Raw genomic sequence first — 19,277 nt, forward strand, 5'->3', positions numbered from 1 at the left:
TTGCAGACTGACAGCTCCTTGCAGACTGACAGCTCCTTGCAGACTGGCAGCTCTTTGCAGACTGACAGCTCTGGCTGCTTCATGCAGACTGACAGCTCTGACTGCTCCATGCAGGCTGACAGCACCGTGCAGACTGGCAGCTCCTTGCAGACTGACAGCTCCTTGCAGACTGACAGCTCCTTGCAGACTGGCAGCTCTTTGCAGACTGACAGCTCTGGCTGCTCCGGAACAGGCAGGGAGGCTCCGGCAGCGCTGTAGAGGAGGAAGGCTCTGATAGCGCTGAACAGGCGGGAGACTCCGGTAGCGCAGGAGAGGAGAAAGGCTCCGACAGCGCTGGAGAGGCGGGAGACTCCGGTAGCGCAGGAGAGGAGAAAGGCTCCGACAGCGCTGGAGAGGCGGGAGACTCCGACAGCACAGGAGAGGCGAGGCACACTGTAGGCCTGATGCGTGGTGCTGGCACTGGTGATACTGGAGCGAGGCACACGCACAGGAAGCCTAGTGCGGGGAGCTGCTACTGGAGGACCGGTGTGTGGAGGTGGATCTGGATAGACCGGACCGTGCAGGCGCACTGGAGCTCTGGAGCACCGAGCCTGCCCAACCTTACCTGGCTCGATGCCCACTCTAGCCCGGCCAATACGAAGGACTGGCATGAACCGCACCGGGCTATGCACCTGCACTGGAAACACCGTGCGCTCCATAGTATAACACGGTGTCTGCCTGGTCTCTCTGGCCCATCGGTAAGCACAGGGAGTTTGTGCAGGTCTCCTACCTGGCATAGCCATACTCCCTTTAAGCCCCCCAATAATTATTTTGGGCTGCTTTTCGGGCTTCCATCCGCCTCGCCGTGCTGCCACCTCATACCAGCGCCTCTCCGCTTTACCCGCCTCTAGTTCTTCCTTGGGACGGCGATATTGTCCAGGCTGAGCCCAGGGTCCTTTTCCGTCTAATATCTGTCTATTTCTTCCACGTCGTATACTCAAAGCCTCTGCTGTCCATAACGCCCCTCCCTTCGCTGCTGCCTGTTAACACGCTGCTCGGTCCGAGTGTGGTGGGTGATTCTGTAACGGCGTTCTTCGCTTGTAGAAAGAGAGTCGGACCGCAATGCAGCGTGGTGGTTACTCATGACTTTAATGAAAAAGCTGGCTATGAAATAACTATACAAATACAAAACAACAAACGGAACGTGAAAACCTAATTACACCCTATCTGGTGAACTACACAGAGACAGGAACAATCACTCACGAAATACACAGTGAACCCAGGCTACCTAAATACGGTTCCCCATCAGAGACAACAAGAATCACCTGACTCTGATTGAGAACGCCTCAACCACAATCCCAATGCCTACAAAAAAAAAACCCCAATACGACAATACAATAAACCCATGTCACACCCCTGGCCTGAACAAATAATTAAAGAAAACACAAAATACTAAGACCAAGGCGTGACACTCAGTACCGGTACCCCTGCACAGCCTCGTTATTGTTATTTTATAGTGTTACTTTTTGTATTTTTACTTTATTTTATTTAGTAAATATTTTCTTAACTATTTATTGAACTGCATTGTTGGTTAAGGGCTTGAAAGTATGGTGCATGTGACAAATACAATTTGATTTGAGTTATCCTCTTTCCCTGTAAACTGTAATTTCAGTGACCAAAACATCACCCATACTATATTTTCTCCATTAAAATGCTCAGTTGAGAAAATGTAAATTTTCTCTCATCTCTAACTATCAGTAAGGTTGAAGGTCAGGCTAGGTGGGCAGAGCAACATCCAATCCTGTCAGACATTACATCATGCTTTCACAGCTGATTTGTTTTTCCAACCGTTTTTTTTTCTGTGCATAGTGTTTGTGTGCGTGCGTGCGTGTGTGTATGTGTGTGTGTGCAGAGAGACTCCGGGAGGGTGGTGTCTGTCAGTGAATCAGGGATAAATAGAGAGGCAGAGCTCAGAGTTGGTCAGAAGGCGGATCTGACAGGGTCACACACTGGACCAAGAAGGAGCAGGGCCTCAGCATTTGACCCTTTATTACAAATGGAGAAACATGAAGATATTCAATACTGTTTTCAAGACAGAAACTCTTCTTGCAGAAAGGCTTTGCTGTCGACATCTATCTATATAACACTGTACATCTTCTTGTCATTGATTTCAGCAGTTACAGTATTTTTGAACCTCATGGTGATCATCTCCATCTCACTTCAAGCAGCTCCACACTACAACCAACCTGCTCATCCTCTCTCTGGCTGTGTCAGATCTCCTGGTGGGACTGATTGTGATACCAGTAATGACTGCAGCAATAATGGAATCATGCTGGAGTTTTGGGAAATATTTCTGTGTGTTTCAATTCTACATTGCTTTTTTATGTACTTCTTTATCTCTGGGCAATTTGGTCTTGATATCCATTGACCGCTATGTTGCTGTGTGTGATCCCTTATTGTACCACTCTAAAATAACAATAACAAGAATGATGTGTTGTATATCCACTACCTGGTGTTGTTGTATCATATACCGTGCTGCTATTATAAAAACATAGTAAATGTACAGGTACCTAGTAGGTGTTTGAATGAATGTTTTATTGTTGAAGGGTTTATGGGGGGTAACATAATTGACCTTGTAATTACAATGGTTGTCCCGTGCTCTATTATTATAACACTTTATTTGAAAATCTTTGCGGTGGCCAGATCACAGGCCAGAAAGGTGTTTTCAAAAGAGGCTGCCAGGGTGTCTGGTGTTCAAACTGTACAGGCAAATAAGTCTGAGAGAAAAGCAGCAAAACTCTTTCTATTGTTGTTTTCAACTATTTCATTTGTTGGATTCCATCTCTATTTCTTTTCTTCTGTTTTCTTTTTAATTGACCATTTGTTTTCATTCATCATGGGTTTTCTGCCACTTTTAAATTCCTTAATTAATCCAATAATTTATGCTTTCTTTTATCCATGGTTCAAAGTGACAGCTAAACATATTTTAACTCTGAAGTTAAGGCGTTCATAAATTAGTTCCTATGTTTTTATTCCATAGTTTGAGAAACAGCTTTGATAAAGTTATGTCATACAATGTCTTGTAATTGCTTCTTTCATGTAACAATACACTTAATTTTGTTCTACAATTGTTATAATGATTTATTTAATGTAACTATAAACTGACATTACTTGTCATGTTTGTCATTTATTATCATGTCTTGTCCCTGTGCTCCCCATGCTATTCGTTTCCCTCTGCTGGTCTTATTTGGTTCTTTCCCTCCTTCTATCCCTCTCTCTCCCCCTCCCTCTCTCACTCTCTCGCTCTCTCTTCTCTCTATCGTTCCGTTCCTGCTCCCAGCTGTTCCTATTCCCCTAATCATCATTTAGTCTTCCCACACCTGTTCCCGATCCTTTCCCTGATTAGAGTCCCTATTTTATCCTTTGTGATCCGTTCCTGTCCCGTCGGTTCCTTGTATTGTATTCACCATGCTGTGATTGCGTTTCGCCCTGTCCTGTCGTGTTTTTGCTGTGATTGTGTATCGCCCTGTCCTGTCGTGTTTTTTGCCTTCATCAGATGCTGCGTGTGAGCAGGTGTCTCTGTCGACTACGGCCTGCGCCTACCCGGGCGACCTGCAGTCTGTGGCCGCTTCTCCAGTTGTTTCCCCTCTACAAGTCTAGAGGATTTCTGTTATTCCGTTTTGGACTTAAATAAACTCTGTTTCTGTTAAGTCGCTTTTGGGTCCTCTTTCACCTGCATGACAGAAGGAACCGACCAAGGAATGGACCAGCGACTTCAGACGCTCGTTACACTACCCGTCGAGATCAAGGAGCCATGCTCGGCAGACACGAGCAGGAATTGTCCGCTGCTCGCCATGCCGTGGAGAACCTGGCCGCTCAGGTTTCCGACCTCTCTGGACAGTTCCAGAGTCTACGTCTCGTGCCACCTGTTACTTCCTGGCCTGCCGAGCCTCAGAACCTAGGGTTAATAACCCACCTTGCTACTCCGGGCAGCCCACTGAGTGCCGCTCCTTTCTCACGCAGTGTGAGATTGTGTTCTCTCTCCAACCCAACACATACTCTAGAGAGAGAGCTCGGGTTGCTTACGTCATTTCACTCCTTACTGGCCGGGCTCGAGAATGGGGGCACAGCTATCTGGGAGGCAAGGGCTGATTGCTCTAACAAATTCCAGAACTTTAAAGAGGAGATGATTCGGGTTTTGACCGTTCAGTTTTTGGTGGGAGGCTTCTAGGGCCCTGGCTTCCTTATGCCAAGGTGAACGGTCCATAACGGATTATTCCATTGAGTTTCGCACTCTTGCCGCCTCTAGTGAGTGGAGAGCCGGGCGCTGCTCGCTCGTTTTCTGGAGGGACTCCACGCAGTGGTTAAGGATGAGATTCTCTCCCGGGAGGTTCCTTCAGATGTGGACTCTTTGATTGCTCTCGCCATCCGCATAGAGCGACGGGTAGATCTTCGTCACCGGGCTCGTGGAAGAGAGCTCGCATCAACGGTGTTTCCCTGCTCCGCATCGCAACCCATCTCCCTCCTCTGGCTTTGAGACTGAGCCCATGCAGCTGGAGGGATTCGCATCTCGAATAAGGAGAGGGAACGGAGGATCACCAACCGCCTGTGCCTCTATTGCGGAGTTGCTGGACATTTGTTAATTCATGTCCAGTAAAAGCCAGAGCTCATCTGTAAGCGGAGGGCTACAGGTGAGCGCAACTACTCAAGTCTCTCCATCAAGGTCTGTACGACTTTGTCGGTCCACCTACGCTGGACCGGTTCGGGTGCTACATGTAGTGCCTTGATAGACTCTGGGGCTGAGGGTTGTTTCATGGACGAAGCATGGGTTGGAAACATGACATTCCTTTCAGAGAGTTAGATAAGCCTACGCCCATGTTCGCCTTAGATGGTAGTCATCTTCCCAGTATCAGATTTGAGACACTACCTTTAACCTCACAGTATCTGGGTAACCACAGATGAGACTATTTCTTTGATTTTCCGTTCACCGTTTACACCTGTTGTTTTGGGTCATCCCTGGCTAGTATGTCATAATCCTTCTATTAATTGGTCTAGTAATTCTATCCTATCCTGGAACGTTTCTTGTCATGTGAAGTGTTTAATGTCTGCCATCCCTCCCGTTTTCTTCTGTCCCTACTTCTCCAGGAGGAACCTGGCGATTTGACAGGAGTGCCGGAGGAATATCATGATCTGCGCACGGTCTTCAGTCGGTCCGAGCCAACTCCCTTCCTCCTCACCGGTCGTATGATTGTAGTATTGATCTCCTTCCTGGGACCACTCCTCCTCGGGCAGACTATACTCTCTGTCGCCCCGAACGTAAGGCTCTCGAGGATTATTTGTCTGTGTCTCTTGACGCCAGGCCAGTGCCTTCTTCTTCTCCGGCCGGGGCGGGGTTCTTTTTTGTTAAGAAGAAGGACGTACTCTGCGCCCCTGCGTGGATTATCCAGGGCTGAATGACATAACGGTTAAGAATCGTTATCCGCTTCCCTTATGTCATCAGCCTTCGAGATTCTGCAGGAGCCAGGTGTTTACTAAGTTGGACCTTCGTAACGCTTACCATCTCGTGCGCATCAGAGAGGGGGGACGAGTGGAAAATCGGCGTTTAACACTCCGTTAGGCATTTTGAGTACCGGGTTCTGCCGTTCGGGGCCCCCGCCAATGCGCCAGCTGTTTTTCAGGCATTAGTTAATGATGTTCTGAGACATGCTGAACATTTTTTAGTTTTTGTCTATCTTGACGATATCTATGATTTTTCCGTCACTCGAGATTCATGTTCAGCACGTTCGACGTGTTCTACAGCGCCTTTTTTAGAGAATTGTCTCTACGTAAAGGCTGAGAAAAGTGCTCTTTCTTGTCTCCTCCGTTACTTTTCTCGTTCCCGTTATTTCCGCTGAAGGCATTCAGATGGATTCCGCTAAGGTCCAAGCTGTCAGTGATTGGCCCGTTCCAAGGTCACGTGTCGAGTTGCAGCGCTTTTAGGTTTCGCGCTAATTTCTATCGAGGCGTTTCATTCGTAATTTCGGTCAAGTTGCTGCCCCTCTCACAGCTCTTACTTCTGTCAAGACTGATGTTTTAAGTGGTCCTGTTCCGCCCAGGGAGCTTTTGATCTTCTAAAAGAACGTTTTACGTCCCGCTCCTATCTCGTTACTCACTGGACGTCACTAGACAATTCATTGTCGAGGTTGACGCTTCAGAGGTAGCGTGGGAGCCATTCTATCCCAGCGCTTCCAGTCACATGATAAGGTTCATCCTTGCGCTTATTTTTCTCATCGCCTGTCGCCATCTGAGCGCAACTATGATGTGGGTAACCGTGAACTGCTCGCCATCCGCTTAGCCCTAGGCGAATGGCGACAGTGGTTGAGGCGACCGTTCCTTTTTGTCGTTTGGGATGTAGACCATAAGAACCTTGGGCACATCCGTTCTGCCAAACGACTTAATGCCCGTCCAAGCTCGGCAACTGGAACCTGGACTTCCTGACGGGCTGCCACCAGGTGTAAAAGGTAGGTAACAATACGTCCACCACGCTGATCCTCAACACGGGGCCCCTCAGGGGTGTGCTCAGTCCCCTCCTGTACTCCCTGTTCGTGAAGAGGGCACGACAAAGTCTATTCCCCCTCAGGAGACTGAAAAGGTTTGGCATGGGTCCTAAGATCCTCAAAACGTTCTACAGCTGCACCATCAAGAGCATCCTGACTGGTTGTATCACTGCCTGGTATGGCAACTGCTCGGCCTCCAACCTCAAGGCACTTCAGAGGGTAGTGCGTACGGCCCAATACATCACTGGGGCCAAGCTTCCTGCCATCCTGGACCTCAATACCAGGCGGTGTCAGAGGAAGGTCCTAAAAATGGTCAAAGACCCCAGCCACCCCAGTCAAAGACTCTTCTCTCTGCTACCACACAGCAAACCGTACCGGAGCACCAAGTCTAGGTCCAAGAGGCTTCTAAACAGCTTCTACCCTCAAGACATAAGACTCCTGGACAATTAATCAAATGGCTACCCAGATTATTTGCATTACTTATCTATTTTTTACTTTAACACTTCTTTTTTCGTAAAACTGCATTGTTTGTTAAGGGCCTGTAAGTAAGCATTTCACTGTTGGATATGGCTCATGTGACAAATAACATTTGATTTGTACATTTTTAAACCCTGATTTTATTTTATTTGAGGTACTTTATCTTTTGTAATTCAATTCATGTGTAGTGTTTATTTAAATTTGACTTCAATGTTATTTTATGTTTCTTCAGAGAAAAGATGTGTATAATATATAATAATATATGCCATTTAGCAGACGCTTTTATCCAAAGCGACTTACAGTCATGTGTGCATACATTCTACGTATGGGTGGTCCCGGGGATCGAACCCACTACCCTGGCGTTACAAGCGCCATGCTCTACCAACTGAGCTACAGAAGGACCATATTGGACCCTATTATCCTATTATCCTATTATATTATTATTATTATTTATTGATGTCCTGTTTTATTGTATGAAATGCAACTGAACGTAGCAACTGAACGTAGCATCGTCTATATCCTAATATTTTCAGTAGCATAGGATTTGTCTCTCGTTACTGCGTCCTCCTGCGCCACAGTAAACAACATATTACCACAGAGAATAACTGACGTAGAGTTGCTGACGTTATGCAAATAGTTTGGAAAAGTGGAGGGAAAAAACCCATCGGACTTGGTGTGAATGGTTTACTTTGTCAAAATCGAAGATCTGTATTTATTTTCTGAATTCCTCTCCAATCTGACGTTTCTTAATTTGTATACTAGACTAATATTTAGAGGTAATAACGAATAATAATGAAATGCTACTGATAATAATGAAGTATAATAGTATAATCTAAAAGTATAAAGTTGCAGGGAAAAGCCAAGTGTTTCTTTGGAGCCCCCCCCCCGGTTAATTACCATAATCTCATACACCAAGATCTTCACAGGTAAACGTGACAAGCCAATCAGGATTCTCATATAAAAAAAGAGACCTACCTCAATGCATTTTTTGTTTGCTTCATGTTTGTCCAGCAGACTCTTCATCTGTTTGGCGAAGCCCTCCTTTCTCTGCTCGTACACATCAAATAGCTTGGACACTGCATGGCTGCTGTGGTGGCCAAACAGTTTACATCCTGCGCAGATCAACGTGTTATCCTGCAGACACACCTGGAAAGGACAACAAAAGTTTACACTTACATTTGAGTCATTTATCAGCGGCTCTCATCCGGAGTGACTTACAGTTAGTAGTGTTTTATATATAAATAGGTAGTGTTTATATCTAGGTATTGTTATATAGTGGTAGTGTTATATATATAGGTTATGTTATTTATATATATATATATAGAGAGGAGGTGTTATATATATATAGAACGCTACCTGCCCGATGCATAGTGACAACTGTAAAGTTTGGTGGAGGAGGAATAATGGTCTGGGGCTGTTTTTCATGGTTTGGGCTAAGCCCCTTAGTTCCAGTGAAGGGAAATCTTACAGCTACAGCATACAATGACATTGTAAACGATTCTGTGCTTCCAACTTTGTGGCAACAGTTTGGGGAAGGCCCTTTCCTGTTTCGGCATGACAATGCCCCCGTGCACAAAGCAAGGTCCATACATAAATGGTTTTTCGAGATCGGTGTGGAAGTACTTGACTGGCCTGCACAGAGCCCTGACCTCAAACACCTTTGGGATGAATTGGGATGCCGACTGTGAGCCAAGAGGCCTAATCGCCCAACATCAGTGCCCAACCGCACTAATGCTCTTGTGGCTGAATGGAAGCAGGTCCCCACAGCAATGTTCCAACATCTAGTAGAAAGCCTTCCCAGAAGAGTGGAGGCTGTTATAGCAGCAATGTTCCAACATCTAGTGGAAAGCCTTCCCAGAAGAGTGGAGGCTGTTATAGCAGCAATGTTCCAACATCTAGTAGAAAGCCTTCCCAGAAGAGTGGAAGCTGTTATAGCAGCAATGTTCCAACATCTAGTGGAAAGCCTTCCCAGAAGAGTGGAAGCTGTTATAGCAGCAATGTTCCAACATCTAGTGGAAAGCCTTCCCAGAAGAGTGGAGGCTGTTATAGCAGCAAAGGGGGAACCAAGTCCATATTAATGTCCATGACTTTGTAATGAGATGTTCAATGAGCAAACTTTTGGCCATGTAGTGTACTGTATATATAGAGGCAACCTACACGGTCTTGATCAGAGCATTGTGTTCTCATACAATAGAAAATATGGTATAGTCCCAAATGACTCCATTCCATATGTGGGGCCCTATGAGGCCTGGTCAGATGTAGTGCATTATACAGGGAATTAGTGTTGACTGAGAACACATTCTCATTTACAGCAATAACCTGGGGAATAGTTACAGGAGAGAAGAGGGGAAATGAATGAGTCAATTGTAAAGCTGGGGATGATTAGATGGCCATGATGGTATGAGGGCCAGATTGGGAATGTAGCCAGGACACCGAGGTTAACACCCTTACTCTTACGAGACATTTGGATGAATGTGAACACTAAACATACCAGATTCATGATTTCATTATGATCAGGGCACATGAATTCCTTCAGAGCTTGCTGCTTAGCCTCGTTACTCTCTGTCCTTTCTTTCAATATCGCCACGACGTTCTCAACAAACATGTTCCTCTTCAACCCATTGAGTCCCTTGTCAGGTAAGATGTTCACCTACAATAGACAGGTTGTGTGGTTACAATCATCATCTTACAACACAGTGATTTGATTTGGCCAAATGTGTAGGTTGTCAGATAGCGTATGACCAAGGCAAGGGGGTGTTTACAGAGGATACTGGAGAAGGTAACAACAGGCATTATGGCAACACACATTATGGCATTACTTTTTTACCAATATTAGTGCACGATACTGGAACTATGGTACCATTTGGAAGAATAGAGAGAGAGCAGCTTCTCGTACCTTTCTACACATGGGGCAGATGAACTTGTCCTGGGGCTTGTTGCAGTTCTGGGCGATGAGGGTCTGGTGAATACACTTCTTGCAGTAGTTATGACTACAACACAGCTCTATAACAGGTGGACTGAAGATGTCTAAACACACAGGACAGCTCAGCTCTTTACCTAGTTGGACTTCCATTCTCAACACTGCTAATAGATACCTGTCCAGGCTGAAGCTTCAGGATGATCTGAGGAGAGGACAGGTGCATTCCTAGTAGTATGGTCCCTGAAGGTTCCGGAACACGCCTGTCACTCATTGTGAGCACTTAGCCACATTATGATTATAGAATCCATAGAATTATAGAATTCAATTATTTAGTCATTCTAATTCTATTGAAAGATGAAGATAATGGTTTCCTAGCAACACACCATTATCTAGATATTTTGCCAGGGGTTAGACATTAGACAGCTTCTATCTCAAGGCCATCAGACCGTTAAACAGCCATCGCTAACATTGAGTGGCTGCTGCCAACATTCTGACTCAAATCTCTAACCACTTTAATAATTTAAAAAATGATGTAATAAATGTATCACTAGTCACTTTAAACAATGCCACTTTATATAATGTTTACATACCCTACATTACTCATCTCATATGTATATACTGTACTCTATACCATCTACTGCATCTTGCCTTACATACCCTCGCTTCCATATATTTGTATGTACATATTCTTATTCATTCCTTTACACTTGTGTGTATAAGGTGGTTGTTGTGAAATTGTTAAGATTACTTGTTAGATATTACTGTGCGGTCGGAACTAGAAGCACAAGCATTTCGCTACACTCACATTAACATCTGCTAACCATGTGTATGTGACCAATAACATCTGCTAACCATGTGTATGTGACCAATAACATCTGCTAACCATGTGTATGTGACCAATAACATCTGCTAACCACGTGTATGTGACCAATAACATCTGCTAACCACGTGTATGTGACCAATAACATCTGCTAACCACGTGTATGTGACCAATAACATCTGCTAACCACGTGTATGTGACCAATAACATCTGCTAACCATGTGTATGTGACCAATAACATCTGCTAACCACGTGTATGTGACCAATAACATCTGCTAACCATGTGTATGTGACCAATAACATCTGCTAACCATGTGTATGTGACCAATAACATCTGCTAACCATGTGTATGTGACCAATAACATCTGCTAACCATGTGTATGTGACCAATAACATCTGCTAACCATGTGTATGTGACCAATAACATCTGCTAACCATGTGTATGTGACCAATAACATCTGCTAACCATGTGTATGTGACCAATAACATCTGCTAACCACGTGTATGTGACCAATAACATCTGCTAACCATGTGTATGTGACCAATAACATCTGCTAACCATGTGTATGTGACCAATAACATCTGCTAACCATGTGTATGTGACCAATAACATCTGCTAACCATGTGTATGTGACCAATAACATCTGCTAACCATGTGTATGTGACCAATAACATCTGCTAACCATGTGTATGTGACCAATAACATCTGCTAACCATGTGTATGTGACCAATAACATCTGCTAACCATGTGTATGTGACCAATAACATCTGCTAACCATGTGTATGTGACCAATAACATCTGCTAACCATGTGTATGTGACCATTAACATTTGATTTGATTTTTGACTGTACTTATGTGTCCACCCAATGGAACCCTATTCCCTAAGTAGTGCACTACAATTGGGCCACAACTAAGCCTATTTTTAATACAATCAGTGTGAAATCATTTGAGTCCACACGCAGCATCACATGTTAAGCACATTTAATGTATTTATAACGAATGTAACAATTAAAGAATTGTGCTTCTTGAACAGTTAAACAGTACAACGTTGCTACAACGTACATCTGAAATCACCGTCCCTTTAATGGAGCTGCAGCTCCCGTCCCTTTAATGGAGCTGCAGCTCCCGTCCCTTTAATGGAGCTGCAGCTGCCGTCCCTTTAATGGAGCTGCAGCTCCCGTCCCTTTAATGGAGCTGCAGCTCCCGTCCCTTTAATGGAGCTGCAGCTCCCGTCCCTTTAAACTGGAGTTTACGTCCCTTAGTTCAACTGGAGGGCTTCTGTCAGTGTTACACGTCTGCAGTGGGCCACCGGCCCATCAAACAGACCTACATTACGTTGACAAAGTGTCGTCTTTACATTGACAAAGTGTCGTCTTTACATTGACAAAGTGTCGTCTTTACATTGACAAAGTGTTGTCTTTACATTGACAAAGTGTCGTCTTTACATTGTCTCCTGGGCCTGCATCCCTAATGGAACCCTATTCCATATATAGTACACTACTTTAGACCCAAAAGGAATAGTAGTGCACTATAAAGGGAGTAGGGTGCCATTTGGGACGCCAGTCCAGTAAGTGAGGTCAGAGTAGTCTTAGCGGCTACGGTGTTCAACAATCTACAGTGTTTCCTTTAGAGACAACAGTACAGATCCCCATATCAGGCCATTATAGTAGTTACCTAATAAACACAGTGACATTATAGATCCCCATATCAGGCCATTATAGTAGTTACCTAATAAACACAGTGACATTATAGATCCCCATATCAGGCCATTATAGTAGTTAACTAATAAACACAGTGACATTATAGATCCCCATATCAGGCCATTATAGTAGTTACCTAATAAACACAGTGACATTATAGATCCCCATATCAGGCCATTATAGTAGTTACCTAATAAACACAGTGAACATTATAGATCCCCATATCAGGCCATTATAGTAGTTACCTAATAAACACAGTAACATTATAGATCCCCATATCAGGCCATTATAGTAGTTAACTAATAAACACAGTGACATTATAGATCCCCATATCAGGCCATTATAGTAGTTACCTAATAAACACAGTGACATTATAGATCCCCATATCAGGCCATTATAGTAGTTCAAATCAAATCAAATGTATTTATATAGCCCTTCGTACATCAGCTGATATCTCAAAGTGCTGTACAGAAACCCAGCCTAAAACCCCAAACAGTTAAATTAGTTAACTAATAAACACAGTAACATTATAGATCCCCATATCAGGCCATTATAGTAGTTACCTAATAAACACAGTGACATTATAGATCCCCATATCAGGCCATTATAGTAGTTACCTAATAAACACAGTAACATTATAGATCCCCATATCAGGCCATTATAGTAGTTACCTAATAAACACAGTGACATTATAGATCCCCATATCAGGCCATTATAGTAGTTACCTAATAAACACAGTGACATTATAGATCCCCATATCAGGCCATTATAGTAGTTCAAATCAAATCAAATGTATTTATATAGCCCTTCGTACATCAGCTGATATCTCAAAGTGCTGTACAGAAACCCAGCCTAAAACCCTAAACAGTTAAATTAGTTAACTAATAAACACAGTAACATTATAGATCCCCATATCAGGCCATTATAGTAGTTACCTAATAAACACAGTGACATTATAGATCCCCATATCAGGCCATTATAGTAGTTAACTAATAAACACAGTGACATTATAGATCCCCATATCAGGCCATTATAGTAGTTACCTAATAAACACAGTGACATTATAGATCCCCATATCAGGCCATTATAGTAGTTAACTAATAAACACAGTGACATTATAGATCCCCATATCAGGCCATTATAGTAGTTACCTAATAAACACAGTGACATTATAGATCCCCATATCAGGCCATTATAGTAGTTACCTAATAAACACAGTGACATTATAGATCCCCATATCAGGCCATTATAGTAGTTACCTAATAAACACAGTAACATTATAGATCCCCACAGGCCATTATAGTAGTTACCTAATAAACACAGTGACATTATAGATCCCCATATCAGGCCATTATAGTAGTTACCTAATAAACACAGTGACATTATAGATCCCCATATCAGGCCATTATAGTAGTTACCTAATAAACACAGTGACATTATAGATCCCCATATCAGGCCATTATAGTAGTTAACTAATAAACACAGTGACATTATAGATCCCCATATCAGGCCATTATAGTAGTTACCTAATAAACACAGTGACATTATAGATCCCCATATCAGGCCATTATAGTAGTTAACTAATAAACACAGTGACATTATAGATCCCCATATCAGGCCATTATAGTAGTTACCTAATAAACACAGTAACATTATAGATCCCCATATCAGGCCATTATAGTAGTTAACTAATAAACACAGTAACATTACAGATCCCCATATCAGGCCATTATAGTAGTTGAGGCAGAGAGCGTTTAAATGCAGAGGTGGTTGGAGGCAGGTTTTGATGAAGTCGTCCTAACCCACTGGGAACACACTGGTTGAATCTGGTTGAGTCTAACCCACTGGGAACACACTGGTTGAATCTGGTTGAGTCTATGCCCAGTGGGAACACACTGGTTGAATCTGGTTGAGTCTATGCCCAGTGGGAACACACTGGTTGAATGTGGTTGAGTCTATGCCCAGTGGGAACACACTGGTTGAATCTGGTTGAGTCTATGCCCAGTGGGAACACACTGGTTGAATCTGGTTGAGTCTATGCCCAGTGGGAACACACTGGTTGAATGTGGTTGAGTCTATGCCCAGTGGGAACACACTGGTTGAATCTGGTTGAGTCTATGCCACTGGTTGAATCTGGTTGAGTCTATGCCCAGTGGGAACACACTGGTTGAATCTGGTTGAGTCTATGCCCAGTGGGAACACACTGGTTGAATCTGGTTGAGTCTATGCCCAGTGGGAACACACTGGTTGAATCTGGTTGAGTCTATGCCCAGTGGGAACACACTGGTTGAATCTGGTTGAGTCTATGCCCAGTGGGAACACACTGGTTGAATCTGGTTGAGTCTATGCCCAGTGGGAACACTGGTTGAATCTGGTTGAGTCTATGCCCAGTGGGAACACACTGGTTGAATCTGGTTGAGTCTATGCCCAGTGGGAACACACTGGTTGAATCTGGTTGAGTCTATGCCCAGTGGGAACACACTGGTTGAATCTGGTTGAGTCTATGCCCAGCACACTGGTTGAATCTGGTTGAGTCTATGCCCAGTGGGAACACACTGGTTGAATCTGGGAACACACTGGTTGAATCTGGTTGAGTCTATGCCCAGTGGGAACACACTGGTTGAATCTGGTTGAGTCTATGCCCAGTGGGAACACACTGGTTGAATCTGGTTGAGTCTATGCCCAGTGGGAACACACTGGTTGAATCTGGTTGAGTCTATGCCCAGCCCAGGGAACACACTGGTTGAATCTGGTTGAGTCTATGCCCAGTGGGAACACACTGGTTGAATCTGGTTGAGTCTATGCCCAGTGGGAACACACTGGTTGAATCTGGTTGAGTCTATGCCCAGTGGGAACACACTGGTTGAATCTGGTTGAGTCTATGCCCAGTGGGAACACACTGGTTGAATCTGGTTGAGTCTATGCCCAGTGGGAACACACTGGTTGAATCTGGTTGAGTCTATGCCCAGTGGGAACACACTGGTTGAATGCCCAGTGGTGGAGAATCTGGTTGAGTCTATGCCCAGTGGGAACACACTGGTTGAATCTGGTTGAGTCTATGCCCAGTGGGAACACACTGGTTGAATCTGGTTGAGTCTATGCCCAGTGGGAACACACTGGTTGAATCTGGTTGAGTCTATGCCCAGTGGGAACACACTGGTTGAATCTGGTTGAGTCTATGCCCAGTGGGAACACACTGGTTGAATCTGAATCTGTTGAGTCTATGCCCAGTGGGAACACACTGGTTGAATCTGGTTGAGTCTATGCCCAGTGGGAACACACTGGTTGAATCTGGTTGAGTCTATGCCCAGTGGGAACACACTGGGAATCTGGTTGAGTCACTGGGAACACACTTGAATCTGGTTGAGTCTATGCCCAGTGGGAACACACTGGTTGAATCTGGTTGAGTCTATGCCCAGTGGTTGAATCTGGTTGAGTCTATGCCCAGTGGGAACACACTGGTTGAATCTGGTTGAGTCTATGCCCAGTGGGAACACACTGGTTGAATGCTGGTGGTTGAGTCTATGCCCAGTGGGAACACACTGGTTGAATCTGGTTGAGTCTATGCCCAGTGGGAACACACTGGTTGAATCTGGTTGAGTCTATGCCCAGTGGGAACACACTGGTTGAATCTGGTTGAGTCTATGCCCAGTGGGAACACACTGGTTGAATCTGGTTGAGTCTATGCCCAGTGGGAACACACTGGTTGAATCTGGTTGAGTCTATGCCCAGTGGGAACACACTGGTTGAATCTGGTTGAGTCTATGCCCAGTGGGAACACACTGGGAATCTGGTTGAGTCTATGCCCAGTGGGAACACACTGGTGAATCTGGTTGAGTCTATGCCCAGTGGGAACACACTGGTTGAATCTGGTTGAGTCTATGCCCAGTGGGAACACACTGGTCTGAATGCTGGTTGAATCTGAGTCTATGCCCAGTGGGAACACACTGGTTGAATCTGGTTGAGTCTATGCCCAGTGGGAACACACTGGTTGAATCAGTCACCCAGTGGGAACACACTGGTTGAATCTGGTTGAGTCTATGCCCAGTGGGAACACACTGGTTGAATCTGGTTGAGTCTATGCCCACTGGTTGAATCTGGTTGAGTCTATGCCCAGTGGGAACACACTGGTTGAATCTGGTTGAGTCTATGCCCAGTGGGAACACACTGGTTGAATCTGGTTGAGTCTATGCCCAGTGGGAACACACTGGTTGAATCTGGTTGAGTCTATGCCCAGTGGGAACACACTGGTTGAATCTGGTTGAGTCTATGCCCAGTGGTTGAATCACACTGGTTGGTTGAATCTGGTTGAGTCTATGCCCAGTGGGAACACACTGGTTGAATCTGGTTGAGTCTATGCCCAGTGGGAACACACTGGTTGAATCTGGTTGAGTCTATGCCCAGTGGGAACACACTGGTTGAATGAATCTATGCTGGGAACACACTGGTTGAATCTGGTTGAGTCTATGCCCAGTGGGAACACACTGGTTGAATCTGGTTGAGTCTATGCCCAGTGGGAACACACTGGTTGAATCTGGTTGAGTCTATGCCCAGTGGGAACACACTGGTTGAATCTGGTTGAGTCTATGCCCAGTGGGAACACACTGGTTGAATCTGGTTGAGTCTATGCCCAGTGGGAACACACTGGTTGAATCTGGTTGAGTCTATGCCCAGTGGGAACACACTGGTTGAATTGAGTCTATGCCCAGTGGGAACACACTGGTTGAATCTGTTGAGTCTATGCCCAGTGGGAACACACTGGTTGAATCTGGTTGAGTCTATGCCCAGTGGGAACACACTGGTTGAATCTGGTTGAGTCTATGCCCAGTGGGAACACACTGGTTGAATCTGGTTGAGTCTATGCCCAGTGGGAACACACTGGTTGAATCTGGTTGAGTCTATGCCCAGTGGGAACACACTGGTTGAATCTGGTTGAGTCTATGCCCAGTGGGAACACACTGGTTGAATCTGGTTGATCTATGCACACTGGTTGAATCTGGTTGAGTCTATGCCCAGTGAACACACTGGTTGAATCTGGTTGAGTCTATGCCCAGTGGGAACACACTGGTTGAATCTGGTTGAGTCTATGCCCAGTGGGAACACACTGGTTGAATCTGGTTGAGTCTATGCCCAGTGGGAACACACTGGTTGAATCTGGTTGAGTCTATGCCCAGTGGGAACACACTGGTTGAATCTGGTTGAGTCTATGCCCAGTGGGAACACACTGGTTGAATCTGGTTGAGTCTATGCCCAGTGGGAACACACTGGTTGAATCTGGTTGAGTCTATGCCCAGTGGGAACACACTGGTTGAATCTGGTTGAGTCTATGCCCAGTGGGAACACACTGGTTGAATCTGGTTGAGTCTATGCCCAGTGGGAACACACTGGTTGAATCTGGTTGAGTCTATGCCCAGTGGGAACACACTGGTTGAATCTGGTTGAGTCTATGCCCAGTGGGAACACACTGGTTGAATGCCCATCTGGTTGAGTCTATGCCCAGTGGGAACACACTGGTTGAATCTGGTTGAGTCTATGCCCAGTGGGGGAACACACTGGTTGAATCTGGTTGAGTCTATGCCCAGTGGGAACACACTGGTTGAATCTGGTTGAGTCTATGCCCAGTGGGAACACACTGGTTGAATCTGGTTGAGTCTATGCCCAGTGGGAACACACTGGTTGAATCTGGTTGAGTCTATGCCCAGTGGGAACACACTGGTTGAATCTGGTTGAGTCTATGCCCAGTGGGAACACACTGGTTGAATCTGGTTGAGTCTATGCCCAGTGGGAACACACTGGTTGAATCTGGTTGAGTCTATGCCCAGTGGGAACACACTGGTTGAATCTGGTTGAGTCTATGCCCAGTGGGAACACACTGGTTGAATCTGGTTGAGTCTATGCCCAGTGGGAACACACTGGTTGAATCTGGTTGAGTCTATGCCCAGTGGGAACACACTGGTTGAATCTGGTTGAGTCTATGCCCAGTGGGAACACACTGGTTGAATCTGGTTGAGTCTATGCCCAGTGGGAACACACTAATCTGGTTGAGTCTATGCCCAGTGGGAACACACTGGTTGAATCTGGTTGAGTCTATGCCCAGTGGGAACACACTGGTTGAATCTGGTTGAGTCTATGCCCAGTGGGAACACACTGGTTGAATCTGGTTGAGTCTATGCCCAGTGGGAACACACTGGTTGAATCTGGTTGAGTCTATGCCCAGTGGGAACACACTGGTTGAATCTGGTTGAGTCTATGCCCAGTGGGAACACACTGGTTGAATCTGGTTGAGTCTATGCCCAGTGGGAACACACTGGTTGAATCTGGTTGAGTCTATGCCCAGTGGGAACACACTGGTTGAATCTGGTTGAGTCTATGCCCAGTGGGAACACACTGGTTGAATCTGGTTGAGTCTATGCCCAGTGGGAACTGGTTGGTTGAATCTGGTTGAGTCTATGCCCAGTGGGAACACACTGGTTGAATCTGGTTGAGTCTATGCCCAGTGGGAACACACTGGTTGAATCTGGTTGAGTCTATGCCCAGTGGGAACACACTGGTTGAATCTGGTTGAGTCTATGCCCAGTGGGAACACACTGGTTGAATCTGGTTGAGTCTATGCCCAGTGGGAACACACTGGTTGAATCTGGTTGAGTCTATGCCCCCAGTGGGAACACACTGGTTGAATCTGGTTGAGTCTATGCCCAGTGGGAACACACTGGTTGAATCTGGTTGAGTCTATGCCCAGTGGGAACACACTGGTTGAATCTGGTTGAGTCTATGCCCAGTGGGAACACACTGGTTGAATCTGGTTGAGTCTATGCCCAGTGGGAACACACTGGTTGAATCTGGT

General features: G+C 45.3%; 1 protein-coding gene across 1 annotated transcript; it reads right to left on the minus strand.

Moving 5' to 3' along the window:
• Positions 1-1,202: 1,202 nt before the first annotated feature.
• Positions 1,203-14,361, minus strand: LOC124032190. Its single transcript, XM_046344388.1, has 8 exons — positions 13,744-14,361; positions 13,440-13,692; positions 13,014-13,175; positions 12,624-12,803; positions 9,889-9,982; positions 9,484-9,642; positions 7,968-8,138; positions 1,203-1,214 (listed from the first exon to the last, which is right to left on the minus strand). Exons 1-8 carry the CDS (start codon positions 14,138-14,140, stop codon positions 1,203-1,205), a joined length of 1,428 nt encoding a protein of 475 aa, XP_046200344.1. The 5' UTR covers positions 14,141-14,361.
• Positions 14,362-19,277: the final 4,916 nt, after the last annotated feature.

Source organism: Oncorhynchus gorbuscha, linkage group LG03 (genome assembly GCF_021184085.1).
Source record: "Oncorhynchus gorbuscha isolate QuinsamMale2020 ecotype Even-year linkage group LG03, OgorEven_v1.0, whole genome shotgun sequence".
Taxonomy (NCBI): domain Eukaryota; kingdom Metazoa; phylum Chordata; class Actinopteri; order Salmoniformes; family Salmonidae; genus Oncorhynchus; species Oncorhynchus gorbuscha.